The sequence below is a fragment of the Thunnus albacares genome, chromosome 8 (assembly GCF_914725855.1).
Source record: "Thunnus albacares chromosome 8, fThuAlb1.1, whole genome shotgun sequence".
In the NCBI taxonomy this organism is placed as follows: Eukaryota; Metazoa; Chordata; class Actinopteri; order Scombriformes; family Scombridae; genus Thunnus; species Thunnus albacares.
The window spans coordinates 20,125,612-20,150,227 of NC_058113.1; the positions used below are offsets into that span (position 1 = coordinate 20,125,612).

General features: G+C 38.8%; 2 protein-coding genes across 7 annotated transcripts; one reads left to right on the forward strand and one right to left on the reverse strand.

Annotated features, from left to right (window-relative positions):
• The first annotated feature begins 3,290 nt into the window (after positions 1–3,290).
• On the forward strand, positions 3,291–13,522 carry cyth2 (cytohesin 2). The gene is made up of 12 exons (XM_044359285.1): positions 3,291–3,499; positions 6,594–6,744; positions 7,056–7,122; positions 7,218–7,336; positions 7,431–7,511; positions 7,764–7,876; positions 8,463–8,611; positions 8,712–8,823; positions 9,470–9,546; positions 10,110–10,181; positions 10,289–10,443; positions 10,562–13,522. Exons 1-12 carry the CDS (start codon positions 3,433–3,435, stop codon positions 10,647–10,649), a joined length of 1,251 nt encoding a protein of 416 aa, XP_044215220.1. The 5' UTR covers positions 3,291–3,432; the 3' UTR covers positions 10,650–13,522.
• Positions 13,523–13,902: 380 nt separating this feature from the next.
• si:dkey-283b15.2 (neuronal pentraxin-1) lies at positions 13,903–24,597 on the reverse strand. 6 transcript variants are annotated; one of them, XM_044359577.1, is made up of 8 exons: positions 23,576–24,597; positions 23,164–23,436; positions 20,127–20,173; positions 19,214–19,996; positions 17,727–18,237; positions 16,707–16,963; positions 15,273–15,452; positions 13,903–15,060 (listed from the first exon to the last, which is right to left on the reverse strand). In XM_044359577.1, the coding sequence occupies exons 4-8, from the start codon at positions 19,916–19,918 to the stop codon at positions 14,851–14,853; spliced, it is 1,863 nt and encodes a 620-aa protein (XP_044215512.1). In that variant the 5' UTR covers positions 19,919–19,996; positions 20,127–20,173; positions 23,164–23,436; positions 23,576–24,597; the 3' UTR covers positions 13,903–14,850. The 6 variants fall into 6 exon arrangements, with proteins under 6 accessions (XP_044215512.1, XP_044215515.1, XP_044215514.1 ...); XM_044359580.1 differs by having other exon boundaries at positions 16,707–16,960; positions 17,727–18,234; positions 19,214–20,173; XM_044359579.1 differs by having other exon boundaries at positions 17,727–18,234; positions 19,214–20,173.
• Between the last annotated feature and the right edge of the window lie 19 nt (positions 24,598–24,616).

The following is a 24,616-nucleotide window of genomic DNA, read 5'->3' on the forward strand; positions in this document are numbered from 1 at the left end:
TCTGAACTGTTGATATGATATGAAGCGAGGGAAGTTGCTTTTATCGGCAACATTTTGATGTTGATAACTTAATGACATTGTTTCAACTACTGCCCATAACATTAAAACACAGTTTATCTCCACTCCAGTCACTCACAGTATACTAATAAACAACGAAGATCAATAACAGTTTCATGATTCTCCCTCAGTTCTCAGGCTTCTCCTTCTTCTTCTCTTAAACACTTGTTCTATGTGTACAAAGCTTTTAAACAAAGTTCTCTGAGTAAATACGTTTCATTGAGTTCATTACAGTTCAGTGGCCCCAGAGGGAATCGGCCCTGATCCAGACAGTGTTTATGTAATGAAATGTGCACTCAACTGAAAACAAACCCTAAAGATGTTCTCTTTGAATGCTGTCAGAAAGTATAACACATATATAGTTGCTGTACAGATGTCCTGTCATCTGCTATATTATAATTCTAGGAAATATTGATTGATTTAAGTCCAGTATTTAAGAAAAAAATAGTATAGACAAACCAAAGTCATTTAATTTTAAAAGTTTGTATTTCCCTTTATAGATGAGAAATGTTTGCATCTGATTTGGTTAAAATAGGGGCTAACTGGCTGGCTTATTGTTATAAACTTTGATAATAACTAGCCACATTTTTATAAAAAGTAAACATTTTAATGTGTTTTATGTATGTTATAGAACGGTTACAAAATTTAAAGCTACACATTCACCAAAAACCTCTATAGCCCTGCAAATCTCATTTTCCCTTTTGGTCATTTATATGTCATATCTATGCAGTAACTTACTTATAAAACATATTTTACATACAAAAAAATCTAACACTATTTGGAAAAAGATTAAAAAAAAAAAAAGCCTATACTTGTATTTAAATTATCTTCTCAGCAGCCCTTTAGACTTAAATAGTTTTGGTGCTGATACCATCATGTCTTGGCTGTCCTACATCTGCTTAAAAGGTCTGGAAACATTCACCAACTTCAGTGTATTTAAAAACTCTGCACCATCCTCCCTTGAAGTAGAAAAGAAAGATCTGTGAGCAACAAAATTCAGAGAACATAAAACATAAATTAAGTCCTATAACCTCATTTCTATTTGTCAGTGGTTGAAAGTAACGAAGTACATTTCACTCAAGTGCTGTACTTAAGTACAATTTTGAAGTATTTGTACTTCACTCGAGTATTTCCATTTAATGCTACTTTACATAGGCGCCTGAGCAAGTGGAGCAAAAGCGTCCCCATTATTCAATTATGGGGAGCAAAGTTATGGTTTTGCTGCCCCACTTTTTGTCTTTATAAAAATAAACTTATCATCATACAGTCCTTCCAATCAGCTGATTCTATTTAAGCACCAATGAACAATTTTCCAATTTTCAGCAACTGACAAAAACAAGTAATAAAAAAATCTGATGTTTTCGGACCACCCTTTGAGTTGGTTCAGTCCAACCTGTTGTGTGAGAGACAGACAGACTGAGAGGAGCTTTTCCTCACATTGTCAAAGTGTCTGAATTAACAATCAATCACATGCTCAGCATTGGAAAGTAACAAGTTTAGACTTCTACAGAATACTTCAGTTAAGTTTCGGTTTTAGTCAGACTTTGGATGGAATTATTTTTAAGTATGATGACACATCACTCCATGTACTGATCTCTGTGATGTGCTTTCATTATTATGATTATTCTCTCATTTTCTCATAAAAAGTAAATGAGAAATGCACATTTACTCTAAAGGGGAAGTAAGGTCTAGTCCTGAACTAACATGGCCCTTTTAAGTCTTGAGGAGCAAAAATCACCTTCTGAGCTGTGCATTTAAATAGTCCCTTATTTGAGGTAATGTAGTTTAAAATGATCTGTTTTTGAAGTTATGATTACTCATTCCTGTACATTATAACTACAATAGTTACCACTAGAACCTGTGTGTGGGACTGGAATTAGATAGTTGTTGTGAAGTCATTTCATTCATCCAAATTGTTTGTACTTCGTTGCAGTTGTTAGACTTTGAAGATGCCTTGTGAGTATTGAGAATAGCAACTCTCAGGTTTAACATTGTTTAACCAGGTTTAATTATACAAATCATATTGTGATGTGTTGTAAGACTATTGCATTTATAGAAATCATTTGTCCTTGTTTAACTTTGAAGATGGCCAAGTAGCCTGCAACCTACTACCATTTTAGGCTACATATGTTTTTATGAATATAATTGAAATATGAAATAACCATTCTTCTAATAATAATTTTCTGTCCTGATCCACCCAGTTATATATACTGTTCTTGATGCATTCCTGGTTTTCATAGCACCCTCAATCTAACTAATCTAGACTAGTGCATGTGGCTGTTTCTTGACTTAATCCAAGAGGTAAGGTGGTGTAGAAATGCAGGAAATGTGACCCCAAGACCACCCCCTCAATTATGTATCTTTCCAAGTTTGCACCCCCATTTTAATACATAACCAGGTGCCTATGCTACTTTATAGTTCAATTCCACAACATTTCAGAGGGAAATTCTGTACTTTCTACTCCACCACATTTATTTGACAGCTTTAGTTACTTTTCAGATGAAGATTTGACACAATGGATAATATAACAAGCTTTTAAAATACAACACATTGTTAAAGATGAATCTAGTGGTTTCCAACTTTTTTGGCTTTTGATGTCTTACAAAAAGCAGTGTGTAGTTGGGGTCATATTTCAGATGTCTATGAGTTGTTAACAGCTCCACCAAATAGTGATTTTTCCCTCTAAACTTCTCACGTAGTTTCAATTTAGTAAATCTTAAAAAGATCCAATATTTCACCAAAAATCAAAGATGAGGGAAAAACTCCAAAAACTGAAAACAAATTTGTGTATCAGAACTTTGTTTTTTCTTCTTTCCTCTCTCATTAATCATCTCACGACCCCTCAGATTTATCTAGTGACCCTTTGGAGGGACCTTACCCCTAGGTTAGGAACCACTGGACTAAACTAGCTAACTGTATATAAAGTAGTTGAAACTAGCTCCACCTCAAACAGCTACAACAGTAACATGCTGCTCTAACACTGATGCTTCAGTATTAATAATCTAATGATGTCATATATAATATTATATCAGTCAGAGGGATGAAATGAATACTTTTACTTGTAATGGAATATTTTTACATTGCTGTGTTAGTACTTTTACTTCAGTAAAGGATCTGAATACTTCTTCCACCACTTGTATTTATACATTAATGTCAAACTTGATGTCACTAGCTCTCCTTCAAATATCACTGTAAAATATTACATTCTCAAAACCAGCTGACCGGAAGTAGACTCCTCGAAAGTCAGACAGCGCTTCCGGTGTCGCCACCTTCTTTGTCTCCGGCCCAACATTACGACACCAGGAGGTTGTCTATATTTTTCCCTTTAGTTTTGAGGATATATTTACACATATATCCATAATTTTCTGATATTGAATGACAGTCGACTCTGAAATATTTATGCCTAAAAGTAAAGCGCCCAAAATGGATGACCTGGACTACAGTAAGTGTCTCTGCTGAGGAGCCGTTTGCTCAGGCTATCTTTAGCTAACTGAAGCTAGCTGTGTAAGCTAACAGCTACTGGCTCAGATTATTTGCTCAGGTGTGACACTCTGACCAGTCTCTTGAGCATTTAAATGAAAATGGTTGAAAATTAACGTTTTGCCGTCTTTTCCGGAGAAGTATGGGTTACGTGTGAACCACATTATAGTCACATATCTGCATTAGCGTAGCCAGACGCTAACTAAATATTGATTGTTTCGCTGTGTGCTCGGAGATAACGTTTCAGCTGCCGTCAGTTAACACCCTAACCTTCCACCAACTTGCACAGGGGCTTGTATAAATTACTTATACTATTTTAACCGTGCACCTTATGTGAAATACACCCTGTTTTCTCTTGTATGAGCCGTTCAGTTAATCCAGACTGTGGGCGTGGTTGTTGTGGTGTCGAGCAGCTGTTTGTTTTGTAGACCTCACACTGGTCTGGGAGGTTTTGGAGGCTGCCAGCCACTGCTGATCACAGGCTGCGACTTTCATCACGATATTATTCTTATTACCTTAATATAGATTATATGGCTTCATTATAGGTTTGTGATTCACACACAGTTGCTAGATTGTTAGGTCAACCTGCTATAAATTTTCTTTTGACAAAAAACAAACATTACAGCCTTAAAGGACAGTCTTAAAACAGTCAGGTGCCCGTATGAACACTGAAAGAGGTTTTCCTTGCTGTAATTATTCCTCCTGTCCATACTGGCAATAAAAAGATCCCCCTCAAATGTGCTTTCAATGTAAGTGTTGGAGCCAGCCAAAAGCCGCAGTGTGTCCACACAGTCATTTTGAGAAAAAATGTATTTAAAAGTTTATCTGAAGCTTATATGAGGCTACAACAGTCTGAGTTAGTCATATCAAGTGGATATCTCCCACATTAACAGTCTTTTTAGCATCAAATCCCCTCTGTATTTGAAAGATATCTACTTGATTTGACTCATTTGGACGGCTAAAGATTCATATTTGCTTCATATAAACTTTTAAATATATTTTTGAACAGAAGGAGACTTATGGATTTTGTCCCCCATCACTTAAATTTTAAGTGCATTATGAACAGATCTTCTAATGGTCAATGTAAACAGGAGGAATGATTACTGCAAGAAAAAACCTGTTTCAATGTTCATTTGGGCACCTGACTGTTGTTTTAAGACAGACTTGAAAAATTGTAAACCCATCATGAATATAGCAGATGTGTATTACAGATTTATGACTTACACACAGTTACTAGATTGTTAGGTCAACCTGCTAAAAGTAATGCAATATAATATAACTGCCCTGCAATAAATTCTACCTCCATGAAGGTTATAATGTTCAGTTTTTGTTGAATCTGTTTTGGAGAGTACTGGTTCAACTTTATGGTTATTTTCCTGGTTGTAGTTTGTAGTGTTGTTGAATTGTATCACATTATACAGAGAGTTGTTTCTGAAAGTCAATGGCACCACACAGTACAGCCCCAAAATTACCATAATGTTTGAATTAAAACTGCTTTTAATTAAAAAAAAACAGCATTATAATCTTAAGTAGAGTTTTATGTATTGCAATATTTTATTAGACTGCCTTAGTTATAGTTAAACGCACCTAATAAACTGTCAACTGAGTGTACAAGTCTAACCAAGTTAATTTGTGCTGTCAGAAGACATTTATGCAAGTATTTTTGAAAAATGTAATATTCTTATGTTGGCCAAACAAGTAGATCCATGTTTTGTCAAATAAAATGAGAAAATTGTGAAACTACTGTAATGCAGCCTTTAAGATGACCAATAAATAATTATAATGTTACATTATCTAGTTAATATTGTGTTTATGTCTCCTAGATGAGCTGAAAGTTTTTCTTTGACTTGATGGACATTAGATAAATATCTAAGCATTAAGACTTGTCTTCCTTTTCACCATAAGTACCTCACAGCGGACAGTTTTCATAGAAACTGTGTCGAGAGAGAGAGAGAGTCAACAGGACATTGTTTCAGGAAAGAAATGTTGCTGTTGAGTTTTTAAAATGTCATTTTTCAACACCACAAATGAAAATCCATTCACTGTCATTGTTTTGTGCTGGCGGCTGAAATCTTGGTGGGATATCTTAATACCCTGACTTACAAAAACCCAAGCAGTGATACTACTAATGAGAAAATATTTTTTGTTGTTTAGTTTAAGCAAAGCTTTTAACAAATCTGTGTATTTTACCAACATAATGCTATTGGAACCCCACTCATATTTATTTATTCACTCATTTGTCAGATGCTTTTGTCAAGCAGCTTCTCAATTAAAGTAGGGTGTTTGTAGTAAGGTGGTTTTAGAGGGGACTCTAGAAATTTAGATTCTGAATCTCCAGGTTTCGATTTGAGCTGGATATTTTAAAATGAGGTCGGGGCTATTTAAGTAGGCTGCCAGATATATTCATTGTATGAGTGAACACTGATTGTCAGGGAGTATTTGAGAATAAAACCCCTGCAGTTGTTTCTTTTTTCCCCCCTTAGGTGAATGTTTTACAGTAGTCTTGTTGCCTTTTTCTATGTCGGTTTCTGATGAGTCTATGAAGTGTTTGTCTCACCTGTTAGTGGACAAGTCTGTCAGTTGTTAGTGTTAATACTCTGATTCAATATATTGTAATGACAGATTCTGGTTGGTTTTTAGTATTTTTTTCACAGATTGCACAGACTAATTGGGAGCTATAAAGAGGTGTCAGTGAGACAAGAAAAATGTAGGACAGACAAAAAAGGAGACACTGAGGTTGTTTGTAAATGTTGATCAATTTGTGTAAAGAGGCTCATCCAGTGTCTTTCTGTTGCATGTTTTATATTTATCCCTGTTAACTTCAGTTGCTGCTATTACTTTCCCTCCTTTCTCCTTTCCATTGTTACACATTGACTGAGGGAGTTGGTCAAAACCAATTTGAGTAACAATACAGGTCTCAAAATAGTTATATTTTATTGTTTTTTATGTGACTAATAAAGACAGACCTCTGCCATAGATTGTTTGGGCACAGTTAGTTATTGTTATACCTGCAGTAGCAGAGGTAATGAAGTTATTCTTCCTCTCTTCCCTTACAGTCCCAGTAGACCTGAGCCCAGAGGAGCGCTCTGAGCTGGAGGACATCCGCAGGAGGAAGGGCGTCCTGCTGCAGGAGATCCAGAGGCTCAGAGAGGAATTAAGAGAAGCCATTTTAGAGGTGGAGGGACTGGAGACCAGCACAGAGGGCAGGTAAGAAGAACAAAATGCACAGTAGTATCTCCAATATATACCAATTATATATGAACATAATCAAATATGACATTTTTTCATATAGCGTGTGTACATGATAGGCCTGTGAATTCTCACAATTTACTACTGTATCCAGTTGCTGTGCTCTTAAGTATCGCAATATTTTTTTCATGTGATCTTGGTGATTAAAATCGAAACTGTCTTTTTAACCTCTGATCTCTTACCGTTATTGTTGAATGTGAGGATGTGATTTGATTGCATCACCAGCCGTTTTTTATTTCCTCTCACTTCTCACTTTTTCCACTCTACAGTAAAACTCTACAGAAAAGTAGGCATGTGGCAATGGGAAGGAAGAAATTCAACATGGACCCTAAAAAGGTAAAAAAAAAAAAACTCCTTAGTAGATTTACAGCTGTAGCCTGTTTGACTCTTAATCAAGGTGTGTTGTGACCGACTCTTTACCGTCTCTGCAGGGTATCGTGTTTCTTGTGGAGAACGAGCTGCTCAGACACACCCCAGAGGACATCGCTCAGTTCCTTTACAAAGGAGAGGGCCTCAACAAGACTGCTATAGGAGATTATCTCGGAGAAAGGTGCCGGATCACAAAATATCCTCCATGTTTTCTTCTTTTCCTTACATATCAGTCCCTTTTTAACTGTGATCTCTCTGTTGCTGCTGTACTGCAGGGACGACTTCAACATTAAAGTTCTTCAGGCTTTCGTTGACCTCCACGAGTTCACTGATCTCAACCTCGTCCAGGCCCTCAGGTAAACTTTGTCAACTGGGCATGTTTTTTTGTTTTGAAACAAGGACAAAATGTTTTGTATGGTATCCTGGAATTCTCTTGTAAACAAGCCTTCTCAACAATGGAAAATCCCACTCTCAAAGTTACATCAAGGTAGGAGGGTAAGAAATGACACGAGAGAGCAGACTGTTATTGTGTTTGCTGTGTAACGCTGCCTTGATTTGGCAAATTTGTTCTCTCTGATTTGACCTAAACGTCGACCTGTCCACTGCAGACAATTCCTGTGGAGTTTCCGTTTGCCTGGTGAAGCCCAGAAGATTGACAGAATGATGGAGGCCTTCGCTCAGAGATACTGCCACTGCAACCCCGGCGTCTTCCAGAGCACCGGTAGACACAAACTCACTATCACACTGCATTTCAAGTAGTTTTGTAAATTGTACTGATGTTAATATGCTACCAAACTACTTTTGGTTGTTTGGACTTTTATGTGTTTGTGTTATGTTCACTGGAAAGGGCACTCCCTTTTGTTATGAGAGCACATTTTATGGACAGTTATTTGCATTCCTGTTGTCAATGGAAAGTCAAAATAAAGTGTCCACTTACAAAGTGTGCTCACACTAAAGATGAGCTCCTTACCAGTAATGATCTGATTAGTAAGGCTAAAGAATCTGCCAATTCTTTAACACTGTTGTTCAGTAAAACCTAATGTTTGTGTTTTCATTAAATATTTACTTAAATTGTTAAATATATGATGAAGTATGTTCATCATTCCCTTTTTTGAAACAAAAAGCAGCCTTTTTGTTTTCAGAGAGGGTTGTAGTAGTAACCAAAAGCAGTATTTTTTTATCAATTAAAAACAGTTTTGGTGCATTTTCTGCTACTAAAGGTCAATTTGTTAAATTAGCAATTTGAGTACATCTTTGTGTAACTCAGCGCTGCTGTATTCTTCTTGCATTTCCCTCCTTTTCCCCAGACACATGTTACGTGCTGTCATTTGCCATCATTATGCTGAACACCAGCCTCCATAACCCGAATGTGAGGGACAAACCTGGAGTGGACCGCTTCATCTCGATGAACCGAGGCATCAACGAGGGGGGAGACCTGCCGGAGGACCTGCTCAGGGTACGAAGAGTTCCACGTTGTTTTGTCTTTGTAGACGATAAAGTCAGGTGTGTTGTTGATGGGAGAGTTCAAATGACCCTTTTCTTATCTTTTACCCCAGAATCTCTACGAAAGCATTAAAAATGAGCCCTTTAAGATCCCGGAGGATGACGGCAATGACCTGACACACACCTTCTTCAACCCCGACAGAGAGGGCTGGCTTCTCAAACTTGGTGAGATGCTTTGTTAAGGATCACTGCTGCCCCACATGTTGGTTTTAACACTGATCGTATATACAATTGAACTCTTCTTCTGACAAATAGAGTATGTCAATGTTACTGATGTAAGTTAATGCTGTACGCTACTGTACTCTGTTCTCTTCTAAGTCTTTGTTCTATGATGATCCTGTCGTCTCTTTGCCTCTAATTCACAGTGTTGTGGCATTTGAACATTGCCATAGCATGATGATGATGATGACTCACTTTCTTGGCAGCCTAAAGTCTGATTGTTTTCTTTTGCATGGCGGGGCCTGTGATCCATGTGTCACTAATATGATCTCTCTTCCTCTCCTTCTCTTCTTCCTCCCCCGTCTCTCTCTCTCTCTCTCTCTCTTTGTCCACCGTCTCCCTCTAAATCCTCTGGTCCCTTCTGTCTCTGCTTCTGCCCTGCGATTTCCACCCTCTACTGCCGCTGCTTGTTTTCTCAGGAGGTATGTACTGGCAGAGTTGTTGTAGTTATAAAGTTGTAGAAAAATTAGCTTCATAGTTAGATTTAAGAATGTAGAGATTGTAGAGTACTATCCTTTCAACTATGACCCCTTAAGGTCCCAGATTTTCCTCTTCTCTCACACATTGTCATGACTTTGTTGTTGTGTTTCAGGGGGACGAGTGAAAACCTGGAAAAGGCGATGGTTCATTCTCACAGACAACTGCCTTTATTACTTTGAATACACCACAGTAAGTCTGTGAACACATTCAATGTTTGTGAATTTTACACTATCACCTCTTATAGATGCATTTAACTGTCCCAACATGATCTAAATAGGTTTTATATGTTTATTATGGCCTGAAATCTCTTTATTGCCTTAGTTTTAGACATTTTTTGTACTGTTACTGATGTATTGTGGTAATGTTCAAAATTGCAAGGTTTCTGGAAAATATTGGAGTGTTTGTTGGAACTTATTGGGGGCCAGAAAATATTATTTGAAGTGAAAAAAGTCCCAGTGGTAATAATGAATCTGCCAGAAAACTGGGTTGCTGAATTTGAGGTTTAGATGCATAATTTTATTAATCCAGAGAGGGGAAACTGGTTACACACAGTAAAAACAAAGGAGACACAAGTCAGATGAGTCATAAGACATGACGTCAGAAAGACACTACTTCTGGAAAACAGCTGGCATTAAAGAGAATTACAATTTTATCCTTGCACTCTGGACTTCCTACAGGGACTGATATGAAACACTTAGACATAGAAAACACACACTAGATAAAAGCCTTCTGAATGTGTGTTTCACTAACAGGACAAGGAACCGCGAGGTATCATTCCTTTGGAGAACCTTAGCATCCGAGAGGTAGAAGACCCGAGGAAACCGGTACGCTCAGATTCCTGTTGTCACGCTGTTGTAACATTATACTTTTTGCAGTGCGGTGTAGGTGTGTTATGATTGTTTAGCCAAGGTCTTTGCCTTTCTCCCAACAGAACTGCTTCGAGTTGTACATCCCCAACAATCGCGGTCAGCTGATTAAGGCGTGTAAGACGGAGGCTGATGGGAGGGTAGTGGAGGGGAACCACATGGTGTACCGTATCTCCGCCCCCACACCTGAGGAGAAGGACGAATGGATCCACAGCATCAAGTATGTAAATGAAAGGATAACGTCTCAAGAAAACTAGTAGTACACCGGCCTGTTCCTTCTATTGTCAATATTTTGGATGATCCTCCCTCTAAGTAACATTTTGTTGTTATTTTTCCAGATCTGCTGTCAGCGTTGATCCCTTCTACGAAATGCTTGCTGCCAGGAAGAAACGTATATCACTGAAGAAGAAAGAGGAACAACCATAGATGATTCCCTTCATTCATCTTTCCCTGTCTTCCTCTCTCCTTCTCATCTCTCCTTCCAACATGGGACACGTGTTTCTGTCCCTACTCCTCACTACCTGTTCATACATTTTCTTACCTCACCTTCCCCCAATCCCCAAAGCACATCCTCTCTCTGATACAAAGACGCCTTTGCTATGCCGTCTACCAGACTTTAGAAAGCCGCACACTCGCTGTGGCTGCCTCTGTTACCTTGGTCCTTACACTACTGCTATATACAACCTGACACACTACAGCCAGAGCACACGTCTGTTCCGTCTTCTCACCACATTCCTCTCTCTTGTTCAGCATTTAAGCGAACGATGAAACGTGTCTTAGGCCGTGTTCACACTAATGGAGATGATTTTGAAAAACAGGTTTTTCCTGTTTTTGCCTTTCATCCGCACATGACAAAAAAATGAAGATTTGAAAACCACACTGCTCTGTAAACAACAAAGGTAACTTTAAAAACAGCAGAAAGTTGCTCAGCAGAAATGCGCAATGCTGACAGCTGAAGCAGCTTGTACTTTATTGAAGAAATTTGTATTCTTCTACTTTATTGGCTTTTCAGTGTGTATGGTGGACTTTTAGAGCACTATCTGAAAATACTAATGTGGCCTGAAACCCTTTACGAGGTGTATTTTCATTAGCGTGAACATGGTCTTATTCAGGGTAGCAAGCAGCTTCAGTTCATGTGAGGTCTTCTTTCACATTTATTGATGCTGCCTAAATGAGAAATTGCCTTTCTTGATCGTGCTTGCCCCCAGACAAAATGTGAATTCACTAATCAAACAAACGCTACACAGATTTATTTTCAGTTAGAGAGAGAATTGAGGAATCAGTTGAAATCAAATGCAAACAAAGCAGGAAATGATTTCAGTTGACTGAGACGTGCCCATTGCTTCCTATAGTACACTCTATAGCTTTGATACACATTAGTACTGTCTACACTTAAATACTGTTACCATAATGTGAGGAAAATGTCACTGCTCATCACTGTTTATATTTACACATGAATTATAGCGCCAAGTTACTGTTGATCTTCAAGTACGGTCGGTTTTGAAGGCAAGAAGCTGATTTAGGAGACAAAGACTAGTAACTTCTCTTGCAGTTAGCTGCTTGTTTCAGCTCACTGAGACAACATATGTGTTTCTTAGCATGTTTTTTTAAAACATGTTTCAGCAATAGCGGAGTAGAAAACTGTAGTATCAGTCCGGAGGCTTGTTAACAATTCCTTTCTAACACTACACTGAGCAATGATCATCATGTGATGTAATGTTATGGCATGCCACAAATCATTTCCTTCCTGCTCAAGGTGAACACTGACATCTCTCTCATTTAGTAATAACATTTACCTGTTAGAATCAGGTTTGTCCGCTATAGTTAGTTTCAAGAAATCACAAAGGCAGCTCATTACAATGTATACTTTTTTTGTAAATAGATGTTAGCATATTTGTTTACGATACACATAGAAATAATTTAATTTATTCTTTATCTTTTGTTAAAAACCAATTTTTGTACGAGCTACTGTAGGACTGCATGTTGATAAACGGAGACATCGGTCGTCGGTACCGACGCGTCGCCGATCATGCTAGTGCACTGATTTAAAAAGTGTTAGTGTTCCCTGTTGACTAGAGGAAGATTTACAGTTAATGTGGAAGTTGATTTATGCATAAAGTAAATTATCCTGATTGATTGTTCTTACTTTGAAAATTAAGAAGTTATTGAAAAGATGTTTGTAGTCTGATTCCAGTGAATCAGACTCAGTGAAGCACAAGCAGTGATCTGTTGAACTAATATTCAGTATATCTTTGTTTCCTGTGCTGCCCGGTGTCCACCTGAAATGTAAAGAAGCTCTTCATCAGGCGAAATAAAAAAAAAATCATCATACTACAGTAAACAAAACAAGGAACACTAATAAATCGTTGATTCATTATGTGACAGTAAGATTATTCAGATGTAATGAATCGGTAACAATTTTAGATTTGTGTCCAGTGATAGATTTATTCAGTAAACTGTTATTTTCAGAACTGTATTGAAAAAGGCATTTTTAGATGGTAGGAATAATAGCAGCGCTACAGTAAATGTCTTCTGCACTTTATCAATTTTAGCATTTTGGAGTAAAATGCTGTTCTTTTGACTGACAATACTCTACAACACTCTGTAGCGCCCTCTACTGGTGAACATACACACAGCAATATGCTGATGGATTGAACCATTAACTGTGTAGAACTATGACGCCATCCACTGGTCAGTTCCAGCTACAGCAGCAACAGTTTCTGACCAACATGTACTGTATTTTTGAGCTTAATTTTGTTCACTTGATAAAGATCATGTTGCATGAAGCTGAATGGGGTCTTTTCTCTGTTATCGAAACACATAGACCTTAATTTAAAAACACAGCAAATGATTGGTTCTTCCCAGTACAGATGTGGGGTCGCCTTTAACTCTCCTATATCTTTCCCCAAATGTAAAACTGACAAAGGCCTAACTTGATATTTCCATGTTAGTGCTTCTGTGTGTTTCGGCACATCACATGGACTGTCTGTAGGCCTTCACTCTCTGGGTATTCTTGAAGTGCAAAGTTGCCAAAAAAAATAACCCTTTTGGGACAACAAATGTTTCCATTAAACAAAATAATGAAATGATCCAACTGAAACTGGGGCCTCTGTCTCTGGTTCCTTTGACCCCAGAGCCACCTCTTTCAGAAAAAAATGTGTTTATTTTGTATTTATTTATTTTTTATTTACTGTGAGGTGAAGATGGATAGATCATCTGTAAATGTAGCAAAAGGAAAAACCACAAAACATTGGTGCCAGTAAACTACTGTGTAACAATAAAGAGGTAAACGGAGATGACGGACTGGTGGACGTGTTTTTATTCTGTCTTATGGTAGCTGTGAGGTGAGTTATTATTATAGTTTAAAACCTGGTAAATTCAGTATTGATTTGGGTCCTTTTTCAATATTAGTAGCTGTCATAAGTAATTGAGAAGAACAATAGTTTGGTCTGACTGTCTGGGTGGGTTTCTTGACTTAAAGAGGTCAAACTGATCATTGGGTGTCTCTCTGCACATCAGAGAGTCATAAAAGCTCTTCAGGGCTTCATGGCTGCATTGTGAACGTGTGTCTGACCAGGATTAACGTTAATATTATGCATGAAAACAGAAATGTTATCAGCACTCTCAATCAACTCCATCCGTTTTGTGTTTGAACTCCACAAAGAATGAAAAACTAAGACATCTTCCATGTTTTTATTTACATTTTCATAACACTTTTTAAAGAAAAACTAAATGACAACATGTCAGTTCTAACATGGCTGAAACTGTTTTATATACAGTACATTAATAAATGTACGATCAAGGCCAGATCATTTAAGATATTAAAAAGCCACAATGACTTTATTACATTACATTACATTTCAAAAAAGATAAAATGTTACTGGAAAAATGCGATACATATCAGCAATTTGTTCAAGAAACAAATGCATTTTAGAATATATAAAAGTTTAAAAAACATGAATAATTAAATGTTTTTTTTAAAGCTGCAATGCTGGAACAACATCATGCTGAGTCCATGTTAAAAATGTAAAAACCAGCAGCGGCTGTAAAACTAAATTCTGTCCAACAAACTTTCCAGCAAGTCTCCTGGAGATAAAACACCAATCTATCTATGATACATAGATCATTTAAAATTACAAAAAGTGTAACACAAGTTAATTCTACTCATTTCTTTGGTTATTTAGCTGTATTGTCCGTGGAAACCTTTTAAAAAGAGAATCCGGATTAGAAATGTTTTTCTGAGCACATTTCAAACTAACAACATACAGTTTCTCACTTCACCACAACAGAACCCATTAAAAGGTCAACTAACATGATCAGAGACCTTTCAGTATTAACAACATGACAATATGTCACATACAGCACTTGTCTGTTTAAAATAAAACACTCACTCATGATTACGTTATAACTAACTAAGTATATACACATTAATCACATATTTTTACATTTTTCTTCTGTCTTTTTTAAGAAAAAGTGATTAAGTTCAAAGGAAGGCATTGATTCTGAGTTGGGAAGATTCTGTGCCACTGAACGATCATCCTGAGTAACTTTGTCCTTGAACCTCCTTCAATGTCTTTACTTTCTATTGGATGATACATTGTCTCAGTGCGTTCCAGTATATCCCCTCTCAGTGACAGGTGTCAAAGGGGTATCTGGCGACGCCTCCGTGAAGCTCCACCTCTGTGTCGGACCAAGCGATGACATCACCTCTGAGGTGGCTGCCGCAGGAGGCCAGGCTGTAGATGTCACTGGAGCTCAGGACATGAGACCACATGTGCAGGTCTGACATCTCGCCCACGAAGGACTGCGTGGCATCGAAACGGCCTCCCAGAGTGTCCTGAGGAGGAGAGACACAAGGGTTAGGACACATCAGTAGTTTAGAGCACATAAAGGATACATCGATGCTCACATTTCTGATATAATACATAAAAAGTGGTCAAGTTAAATAAAATCTGAAATGTGGAGTTTTTGGTTACAGTTGCTCTTTGTAAAGGTTTGTCTGCATCTGTAATATGTGCATCTGCAAAGAGTAACTCGCTTTGTCTTTACCTGTTCCTGTCCCAGGACGAAGACCCCTCCAGGTTTGATGGGATGCCAGGGGGAAAGATTGATCCCGGACCCCCTCTGCACCCCGTCCTGGTAGGCCTCCCAGTGTCCGTCGCGTGTTGACCAGGTAACGCACACGTGATGCCACTTCTCATCACTCAGAGATAGAGGTAGCGTCACCGCCTGGGGACGAGATGGTGAAGATTGTGAAGCACTAATATAAACGTGTGCTGGGATAATAAGTACCGAGGTACAGAACACATTTTGTTGATAAGCTGATCCATCTCAGCGGCTAAAAAGTAGCAGCCAGCAAGTTCCTCAAAAAGACAAAAACTTAAACATATAGCTTTCATAAGCAAGGAGAGAGTCTTTAAACAGCCTACGAGCAACCCTTAAGTAAAAAAATGTTCAGTGTCTTGTTTAAGGACTCCTCAGCAGGGATCTCAAACAGCTCAGCTAGACCACCACTGTCTCTCCTCCTATAATTCATCCTTCTTCAGTGACATTTTAGATATTCAGAAGGAGTTTGACAGCAGGTGCAGTCTTGGAGCTCAGCTGACGAGCACATACCTGATTTTTAAAGCCCCTGAAAACTTGACTTCAAGTATTAAATACATAGTGAAATTAAAAAAAAACACATTTCCCAGTTTTAATCCTGTGTTAATTATCAACTAGCTAACCACACCATCATTTAAAACTACACTTAACTGCTTGTGGGTCATAGTCGTCAGCCAAATATCATAAGGGGAGGTGTTTGGATATCAGTGGTCAAAAACTTTGTTTTCATTTCCAAAAGAATGTGGCTGAGGTCATGTTTATTATTTTTTCTTTGGGTGGAGGTCAACAGTCCTTTACAGCTCTGTATTGCTCTGTATTCACTGAACCACACTCACCTTTTAGCGGCCCAATCATATCTAAAGGATATGATTTTACATCGCCCATATATTCTGTTTCACTGGGAAACACATCACAGTACAGAAGCTAAAGAAGCTCTGACTTCGGTTTCACTTTGACTTTAAGTATCTACATGACGAAATATTCATGACTAATTAAGCAACAATCAAAAGTTTTAAAAAAGCATCTTTAAGTATTATTTATTAAGAGTTAAAGATTATGTGGGTGTAGTTTGATCAGATCGACAGCAATCAAACAACCAACGAGCTGTCATTGGATTCTGATTGGTGGACAGAAGTACGCAACATCACCTTTTCCCACCCACAAACCAGTGAGAAGAGCAAAAAAAAACTCAAAAAGAAAACCACAAATACAGAAATCTCTTGTGAAATAACCAAAGCTGTATAACTGTGTGTTGAAGCAGGTTCCCATTACTCACAGTGCGATTCTGATTGAGAAAATATTATTTTAGCGCCTTTAACAGAGTAATCACACCCACTTTAACCCACGAGTGCTGCAGGGTTTGTATGTTTTTTCTCTCACCTTGTCGTCAATCAGCAGCTCCATGGGGTTGTTTCCCCACTCAATGAGCACTAGCTCGTTGGCCTGTCCAGGTGCGGAGTAAGAGAAGGGCGTCCCCAGGCCGGGCCCCACGCCTGCCTTGATCCACAGACACAAAGTCAGAGCGAAGATCTCCTGAAGCAGAGTCCTCTTCACCCGTCCGTACATGTAGTTGGTTCTCATGGGGAAACTAATCTGGAAGGCGTCGGGACTTTTGGGTTTCTTCCTGTTGGAACCTGTTTTTGAAGAAAAAAAATGACATGAGGAAGTCAGTTTTTCTCCTCCATGTTGGCTTAAAATTTGAGTAAAAACTCCAGTAACACTTGTGTATAAAGAGCAGCTTTAAATGATCATATTAGTCACAAGCTGAAACACGCTGGTCTCATAATAAAACTGTTATTTATTTAGTGTTGCTGATGTTTTGACCTCCTCAGACTATTTCTCTTCTCTGTGCACCTTGGAAGGAGGCGACCTTGTGTCAGAAATACCTTCTCTTACAATTTGAATTTCAAAGTTCATTCTTGACCCTGGAAACAGATGGTGTTTGAAGTTTGAACATACTTGCTGAGGAAGGTCCCGTGATAGGGTTGAAAGCTCCAAACCAGATACTAAATGAACCTTGAGGTGAGATTGTTTTGTCATTTCCAAGGTCAAAAATGAATTTGAATCATTCCTGTTTTGAATATAAAATAAGAAGATAATGAAAGAAAGAAACACACATGTTGAGGATTGCCTTTGATAATGGAAGAAAAAAAAACATAATATGCATCTTTTTAGAAAAATGTGTTTGAATTATTACCAAACAAAAGGAAACATTCTGGTTTGAACTTTCACAGCTTGCTTGTGGGTTTCTTTCATACAACATTTCTCTTTGGGAAGCTGTGCATCTGCAGAACATAATTACAATACTTACATATTTATAACAAGTGCTGCCTCTTGAATAAGAACTTAAAATAACTAGTTGTTCTTATTCTTATTGTCACATGTTATAATGTTGTGTACCTGAGAGGTGCAGCTGATTGAGTATCGTTTCCAGTTTGTTTGAGTGGAAACCTGCCCTCGGGCCTGGAGCTCTGTATCCTGTGTGTGGAAGGTAACTGTGACTGTCTGCTTCGTTACTGTGGTGCTCATCATCATAGTGGTTGTCATTGTGGTCGTCGTGGTCGTTGTGGTCATCATGGTCGTCATCTCCGTCATCTCCGTCATCTCCGTCTCCATCATGATGGTCATCGTTGTGGCTGTCCTCATGGTGGTCAGCGTGGTTTCCACTGTCACTGTGATCATTGTGGTCATCCTTATGTTCATTCGGGTGCCCGTCACCGTGGTGATCGTCATCGTGATGGTCGTCATCGTGATGGTCCCCGTTGTCTCGGTGGCCGCTGTCGTCGTCGTGATGCTCCGGGCCACCAAGGGCGGCGGTGCGATGGTGCAGCTGCTGCTCGAGAGCATTGATCTTCCTCTGCAGCAGCTCCTTCAGAGAGCTGGAGTAGGTGATAGAGGTGTTCCTCTTCTGCTGAGGGTGAAAAAACAGAGATGAGGTCTTGATTAAAATGTACAAAATCACTTCCTACTTAATACAGAGAAGACGAAGGCATCAGAGGTCACAGGAGCATGTGGTGGTCCATCACCTACAAGCCTTACAGAGCCCTTGTGTGTCTGTTGTGCTTTTTTGAACCCCCCTAACCCTGATACTCACACTCACTAACAACCTTGTAATGTCAAATGCAAGAGTCAGTTATGCTTTGCTGTCTGTTCTCCTCTCAACAGTCATCTTTTCTTCCTGCATCTGCCGCTGCTTCTCTTCCACTCAGGTAATCCTGGCTTTGTCTTGGTGCGTGCCCTGATTACCACTCTGTCAAGGGAGATCACGATAATTACTTCTGATCTTAGACCCGTGCCATCCTGGCTACACTCCACAGCTCCTGACATCTGTCTGTGATCGCGATCCAAGCGAGAAAGACAGAATAAAAAGGATGGATAAAAGTGCCGGTAGACAGGTAGAAACAGCAAGTAACGAGAAGTAGAAGTAAAGAGAAAACAGGATTGTAAGAGAATTTACATCTGCACTTAATTGTTAAGTGAAAAAGTATCTTTAAATCCCTTTCTTCAGCAGATCAGACAGTGACGTCCTCCTCTGAGCCTGTTGGTGCTCTGAAGTGCCCACTGAGGGACACAAACCAAGCGGCTCTCTTGCCAATACAGTGAGTGGATTTATGCGATTAAGTAATTAAATGTTCCTTTGTCTAATGTACTTAGTGTACACACTACTTTGGGATTTGATTATTCTGTGAACAATCCGGTGATAACAGTACTGCTGCATTTAAACAAGGAAAAGCCATGTATGAGCACAATCTCTCCTTCATTCACAACCCTCATTTATTTGTGAGCTATATGATATTTACACTTTTTTTTCTTTCTATATTTTTGTCCGACAGTCATCTTTATTTACAAGTACAAAGTTGAAAGATTTTCCTGCTGTTGCTGCTCACCTGTAGGTTGTCCAGTCTCTCCTTCAGCGCATGCAGCATCCTCTCCATCTGCTCTGGTGACGACGTTATCTCCCCCGGTGTCACATGTTTATCCTTCCCATGGTTGTTGCTGCTATGCCCTCCATCAGATCGTTGCCCCCCCACTGAGGGGTAGTGCGGTGAGTCCGGTATGAGGTTGCTGTTTCCATGGTGACCCTGCTGGTTGCTATAGTGCCCACCGTCGGTGTACGTGTGATGACTGCCCGCTCCTCCCGCGTGGTGGGAGTGCGACGACGTGCCGTGGTGGTTGTCGTGAGGCCTCGCGCCACGTCCGAAGCCCTCGCACAGGGTGAGCTTGGCGGTCAGCTCTCTAATGGTCTCCCTCTGGTCCAGGATGGTCTCTTTCTGTTGGACAAGGCTCTCCCTGAGGTGGAGGATGGTGGCTTTGGCCTCTTCACTCGCCCCCCACCAGCCAGCAGGAGGTACACTTTGATGCCCTGCTCCGCTGGGCCCTGCTGCCCCTACGCCTGGGCCTGCTGTGGGGAAGCAGGCAGGGTCTGCATCCACGGGAATAGGGGTGCATATGAAACGCGGGTGCACTCCGTGATCATAGTCAGACCCTGAGTTGGCAGATGCAGGGCAGAGGAGGAATGAAAGTAGAGAAAACACAATGGGAACAAGGAGCGTGGACATGTGTAGAGGCTGAGAGTTCCTCATGATCTCCATCCACAGTTCAGCCACGAAGACTAAAGAGCTTCACTTCAAAATGTGTGATGCCAGTTGGAGAAAAGGTTGTGTTGACTTCTGTGTTGTTGTAAAGGAGACATGAAGAGCTCGATAACAAAGATCTCCATCCACGAATTAATCACATATCTGTGAGGAACTAATTAAAATTAGTTTTAACTTCTTTGTCCTGTGAGAGAATTTGCTTTACTTTGTTGTGTTGTCTTTCTCTTTCCGTCACTGAAGAACGGGATAATCCTGTAAAACAAAACATCAGATGTTAGATAATGATCTTTTAGAAGCAGCCGCAAAGAGCAAAAACAATAATATGAGCAACAAAAGTTGTTGTAAATGTCACTTCTTTTTTTGCGGTTGTAGTGTTCTGACAGGGAGGACAAACACTTTTCAATCAGTTTGACAAACATCAAAGTCCTTCAGGTCTCTTCAGGATGGTGGATGTCAGTGTGACGTTGCTGGCCCCAGTTCATTGCAGTCTGTTTGACCAGTAAACTTACATGGACATGTGCCAAAACAACCAGAGCTTGTCCAGACAAGGATTAGTCCAAATCAGAGGTGTGACATCCTGACCGCGCTGGCTAAGATGTTTGGTAGTACTATCAATGTGAGTTAGATGGTTTTAAGGCCACAGTGTAGCGTAAAAAAGTCACTCATACTATTATTTACTTCGAACTACATATTCATTCATTGAATTTGGTGGTTAATGAAGGGTTTGACCCAGCGGATGACGATAAAAAAAACGGGGAACCAGCACTGAGGACACATATGCTTCTAAATATTTATGGATGTATATTCTCATGTTTAAAATATATTTAGTCTATGTTATATTGCATGTGTCCATATTATAAAGGGTAGCTGACCTCTCTGAGCACTGCAACATGTCCTTACATGTCGGCATTTCGAAATGGCACACACGTGATGTGGCCGCTAAACCTCACTGACCACCTGTTGCTTGCAACCTCTCCAGTGTGTGTGTATGTGTGTGTGTGTGTGTGTGTTGATGGTTCATACATGATTTACTGTAATTCATCAAATATGAAACAGGCTGAAAAAATACAAATATAGCTGCATTTATATATATAGCATATATATATATATATATATATATATATATATATATATATATATATATATATATATATACATATATATATATATGTACTATATGGCCAAGATACAAAGATCACGATCTCCTTTATTAAAATTTCCTCAAATGCCAGTGCAAAAATTCTTTAGAGCTGCAAAAACTGGAGATGAATATATATTTTTAATTTAAAAACATCTTTGTGATATTGTTCTTTTTAACCTAAGGGGTTGAACAACCTTTGTTCTAAACGTGCTTTGTCTCTGTGATTCCTGTTGTGATTTGTGGGGCTTAGAGGAGAGACAGATGGTCGAGGCACAGAACCGTGTCACACCCAATCTCCACTGTTTAGCCCTAAGTTTATTAGCACCCACAGGTCACTCAATTAACCTAATTGCAAACAGTTGTTGTACTAACTTAGCCAGAGATAAGTGGGCTTTCTCAACCGTGCATGCTTCTGTGTGTGTGTGTGTGTGTGTGTGTGTGTGTGTGTGTGTGTGTGTGTGTGTGTGTGTGTGTGTGTGTGTGTGTGTGTGTGTGTGTGTGTTAATCCATGGTGAACACTGGGGCCGTGCACCATCCCTGCACCATATGGTCAAGGTGGATATTTAAGTAGTGCGATTAGTCCCAAATTAAAAACTGAAAACTGTAGTTAGACCTGTGATTAAGAAACAGTCGACTCTTAAAAAAAATGAAGCGCTCTCTGTTTTTAAACAAGCAGGATGACAGTTTCAGTACTTTACAAGATCAACATCATTATCTGTGAGTCGTTTTCCCAGAATTGGTTGAGACACTTTGGCAAAGTAGAAGACAGTGTAAGAAAAGTCTTCTTTATAAATTATGCACAGCTGCCTTCTCCACATTGTTATTGCTTCATACATTTTCTAGTATTTCTTCCACTTAACTAGCTTTAGTGTTTTATGATATGTTGCCAATTTGTCATATACTTCATTACTCCACTATAATACTTCAACAATAAAGTAAAGTACTGTGAAATGGTCTTAAATGCTGTTTATTTCTTGTCTAACTGTGACATTAGATGCCATATTATTATTGTCACTTCTGGGTAAAAGCAGCTGGATAAATGTTCTCTCTAAACACATAGTGAGACTTATCCCGTCCACCTGCACTCCAGCACGCTGCCATGTCCATCTAGTATAAGGACAGTCAGCTAAAATATGTGTTTTCTGTTTTACTTTCTAGCAGGGCTGCAACTAATGATTATTTTCATTATTGATTAATCTGCTGATTATTTTCTCAATTAATCGATTAGTTGTTTTGTCCATAAAATGTCAGAAAATGGTGAAAAATGTCGATCACTTTTTCCCAAAGTGACATCTTCAAATGTCTTTTTTTGTCCACAACCCAAAGATATTCAGTTTATTGTCATAGAAGACTAAAGAAACCAGAAAATAGTCACATTTGAGAAGCTGGAATAAGAGAATTTGGATATTCTTTTCTTTAAAAAAATGATCAAAATAGTTGACTATCAATGTAATTGGCTAATCAATTAATCAACTACTTGTTGCAGCTCTACTTTCTAGTAGCCGTTAGAATTGTGATCCAATAAACATTACAGCGTCTTTCTTAAGCGATCAGTTATGCTTCGAATGAATTATTTAAAAGAAGATAAGTTTGTTCTTAGTGAAATTTTGAAAAATGCTTTTGAAAAAATAAAAAAATCTATACATTTCAAATTTTAAGTATTGCCATCCAGGAAACCTTGTCATAAGAGATCTTCCAGCTGCCTCGGGGAGGTTACAATAAATAGATAAATGATAAAATGTCTCCGCTAACAGGGAACAACAGACTCCAACATCATGTCATTGGGTTTGTTTTGTGAACTGATGCATGTCCAGCTGTAGTTTTAGTCTGTTTTATTTCATTTTTTTAAGCAAATGTTCTTAAAAGAGGTGTTTAATTTTAGAAATATGTTTTGGTCAAATATCTTTTAGTTAAAACTAGTAGAAAATGTTGCATTTCTTTGCATCTAAATGTTCTGTTCTCCTCAGTGTTTTTCTAGTAACACCTCATTGATGAATCATAACTGACCTAAAACAACATTTAACACACTGCTCCAGCTGTATGTGTTCAACATGTGTTAACTTTAACCAAAGTTAAATGAACATTAGAACAGAGTCCTTACCTTTGAGTCCCTGTGAGTGCAGCCTGCGTATCCACTCAGAACTTGTAGTGAGTTAGTCCGCCTCACACGCTGATCAGATTGAGAGATTTACTCCAGAGGTGTGCTCAACTCTTTCTATCCCTTCTTCATTGTCTCTACCTCCTTTTTCTCTCCTCCTCTCCACCCCTCCCTCTGCTTTGTGGATTGTTCCTGGAAGACCACACCTCCCTTCCTGTCACGCTGCCTTCAGGTTGACTTTCTGGCATCTTGCTCACCTCTTCACCATATTTATTTCTATCACAGAAATATTGTTCCTGTGGTTACATGAGTCTGTGATAGAAGTAACCTGCTCAAACCACACCGGCATTGTTAAAAAAAAACTACCTTTTATTTACAAATATCCTTTCTAACAGGCTGTAAATGTTGGCCTCACCTCCAGCACACGTCACAGCTCACCCAGATCTTAGCACGGGAGTAATTGGCCTGATTAATTCCTCTCTGGTCTTTTCTAGTCTGACTGACAGCCAGCGAGGCAGCGGCAAGACAACAGATGGCTGCTTTGAGGTCAAAGAAAATCACACAACACACAAACAATGAAGGCTGCATGTTGATTACAGGGCAGACACGTATACTTACATTATCATTAGATAACAGGTTCAGACACTCTGGCATATGTCGGTCACAAGCACTGCGACTGTCTGATTAATACCTCAGGTAAGAAAACTGGAAGGCAATTACACCTGGTCTTAAAGAATAAATAGTACAATAAAAATCCAAATTACTGTATAGTCATTTTTAAAAGATAATAATACAGGAAGGATATCAAATAATTCATTGATTTTATTAACAACTGCTGGCAGTGTTTCATGAAATTTCAAACTCCTGCTGGACTATGTTTTTCTAAATGTAGCCGACTACGAGTCAGATGTAAATATACTTAATACCAGTCTGATTACAAGAGGCTGACACCTGTTGAGAGTCGAGGATTAAAGAAGTGATCAGGAGTGAATAAAGCGAGCAGTCAAAGTTCGTGTCCTCGCTCTGCCACTCGTGCTGTGTCTGCCTTTTATCTATAAATACATGTTAAGCTGTAGACTTGACGTTGGTCACAAAATATCAACTTGAGACTTGACTTGGACTTCACTGATTTAAGACTTGATTTACTGACTCGATGCTTAATTCCCTGAAGTCCTGACTCGGATTGAGACTCTAAAGCAGAAATACTTAAAAAAAATACCCCTGTTTTGACCTGGAACAATCCTGGAACAATACAAAACAACTTCAGGAAGGCATTACATGGTCACACACCTATTTCATCACCATATTTCATTATTAAAACTGAAAGGACTTCATCTCAGTCACTATTTGTAAAATCACAGTTAGCTACGAACAATTATTTTCATTATCAATTTATCTTCCAATTATTTTCTCGATTAATTGTTTTGGTCTATGAAATATCAAAAAAAAAAACTGT

What these genes read in the sequence shown, in the direction of transcription:
- si:dkey-283b15.2 (XM_044359577.1), bottom strand. Translation starts at nt 19,918, where the DNA reads ATGGAGATCATGAGGAACTCTCAGCCTCTACACATGTCCACGCTCCTT. An exon ending in AGCTGCTGATTGACGACAAG is followed by an intron (nt 15,453 to 16,706) that starts GTGAGAGAAAAA and finishes TCTCGTCCCCAG; the next exon opens with GCGGTGACGCTACCTCTATC. An exon ending in TCGTCCTGGGACAGGAACAG is followed by an intron (nt 15,061 to 15,272) that starts GTAAAGACAAAG and finishes TCTCCTCCTCAG; the next exon opens with GACACTCTGGGAGGCCGTTT.
- cyth2 (XM_044359285.1), top strand. Translation starts at nt 3,433, where the DNA reads ATGACAGTCGACTCTGAAATATTTATGCCTAAAAGTAAAGCGCCCAAA. An exon ending in TGCCGGAGGACCTGCTCAGG is followed by an intron (nt 8,612 to 8,711) that starts GTACGAAGAGTT and finishes CTTTTACCCCAG; the next exon opens with AATCTCTACGAAAGCATTAA. An exon ending in GGGCTGGCTTCTCAAACTTG is followed by an intron (nt 8,824 to 9,469) that starts GTGAGATGCTTT and finishes GTTGTGTTTCAG; the next exon opens with GGGGACGAGTGAAAACCTGG.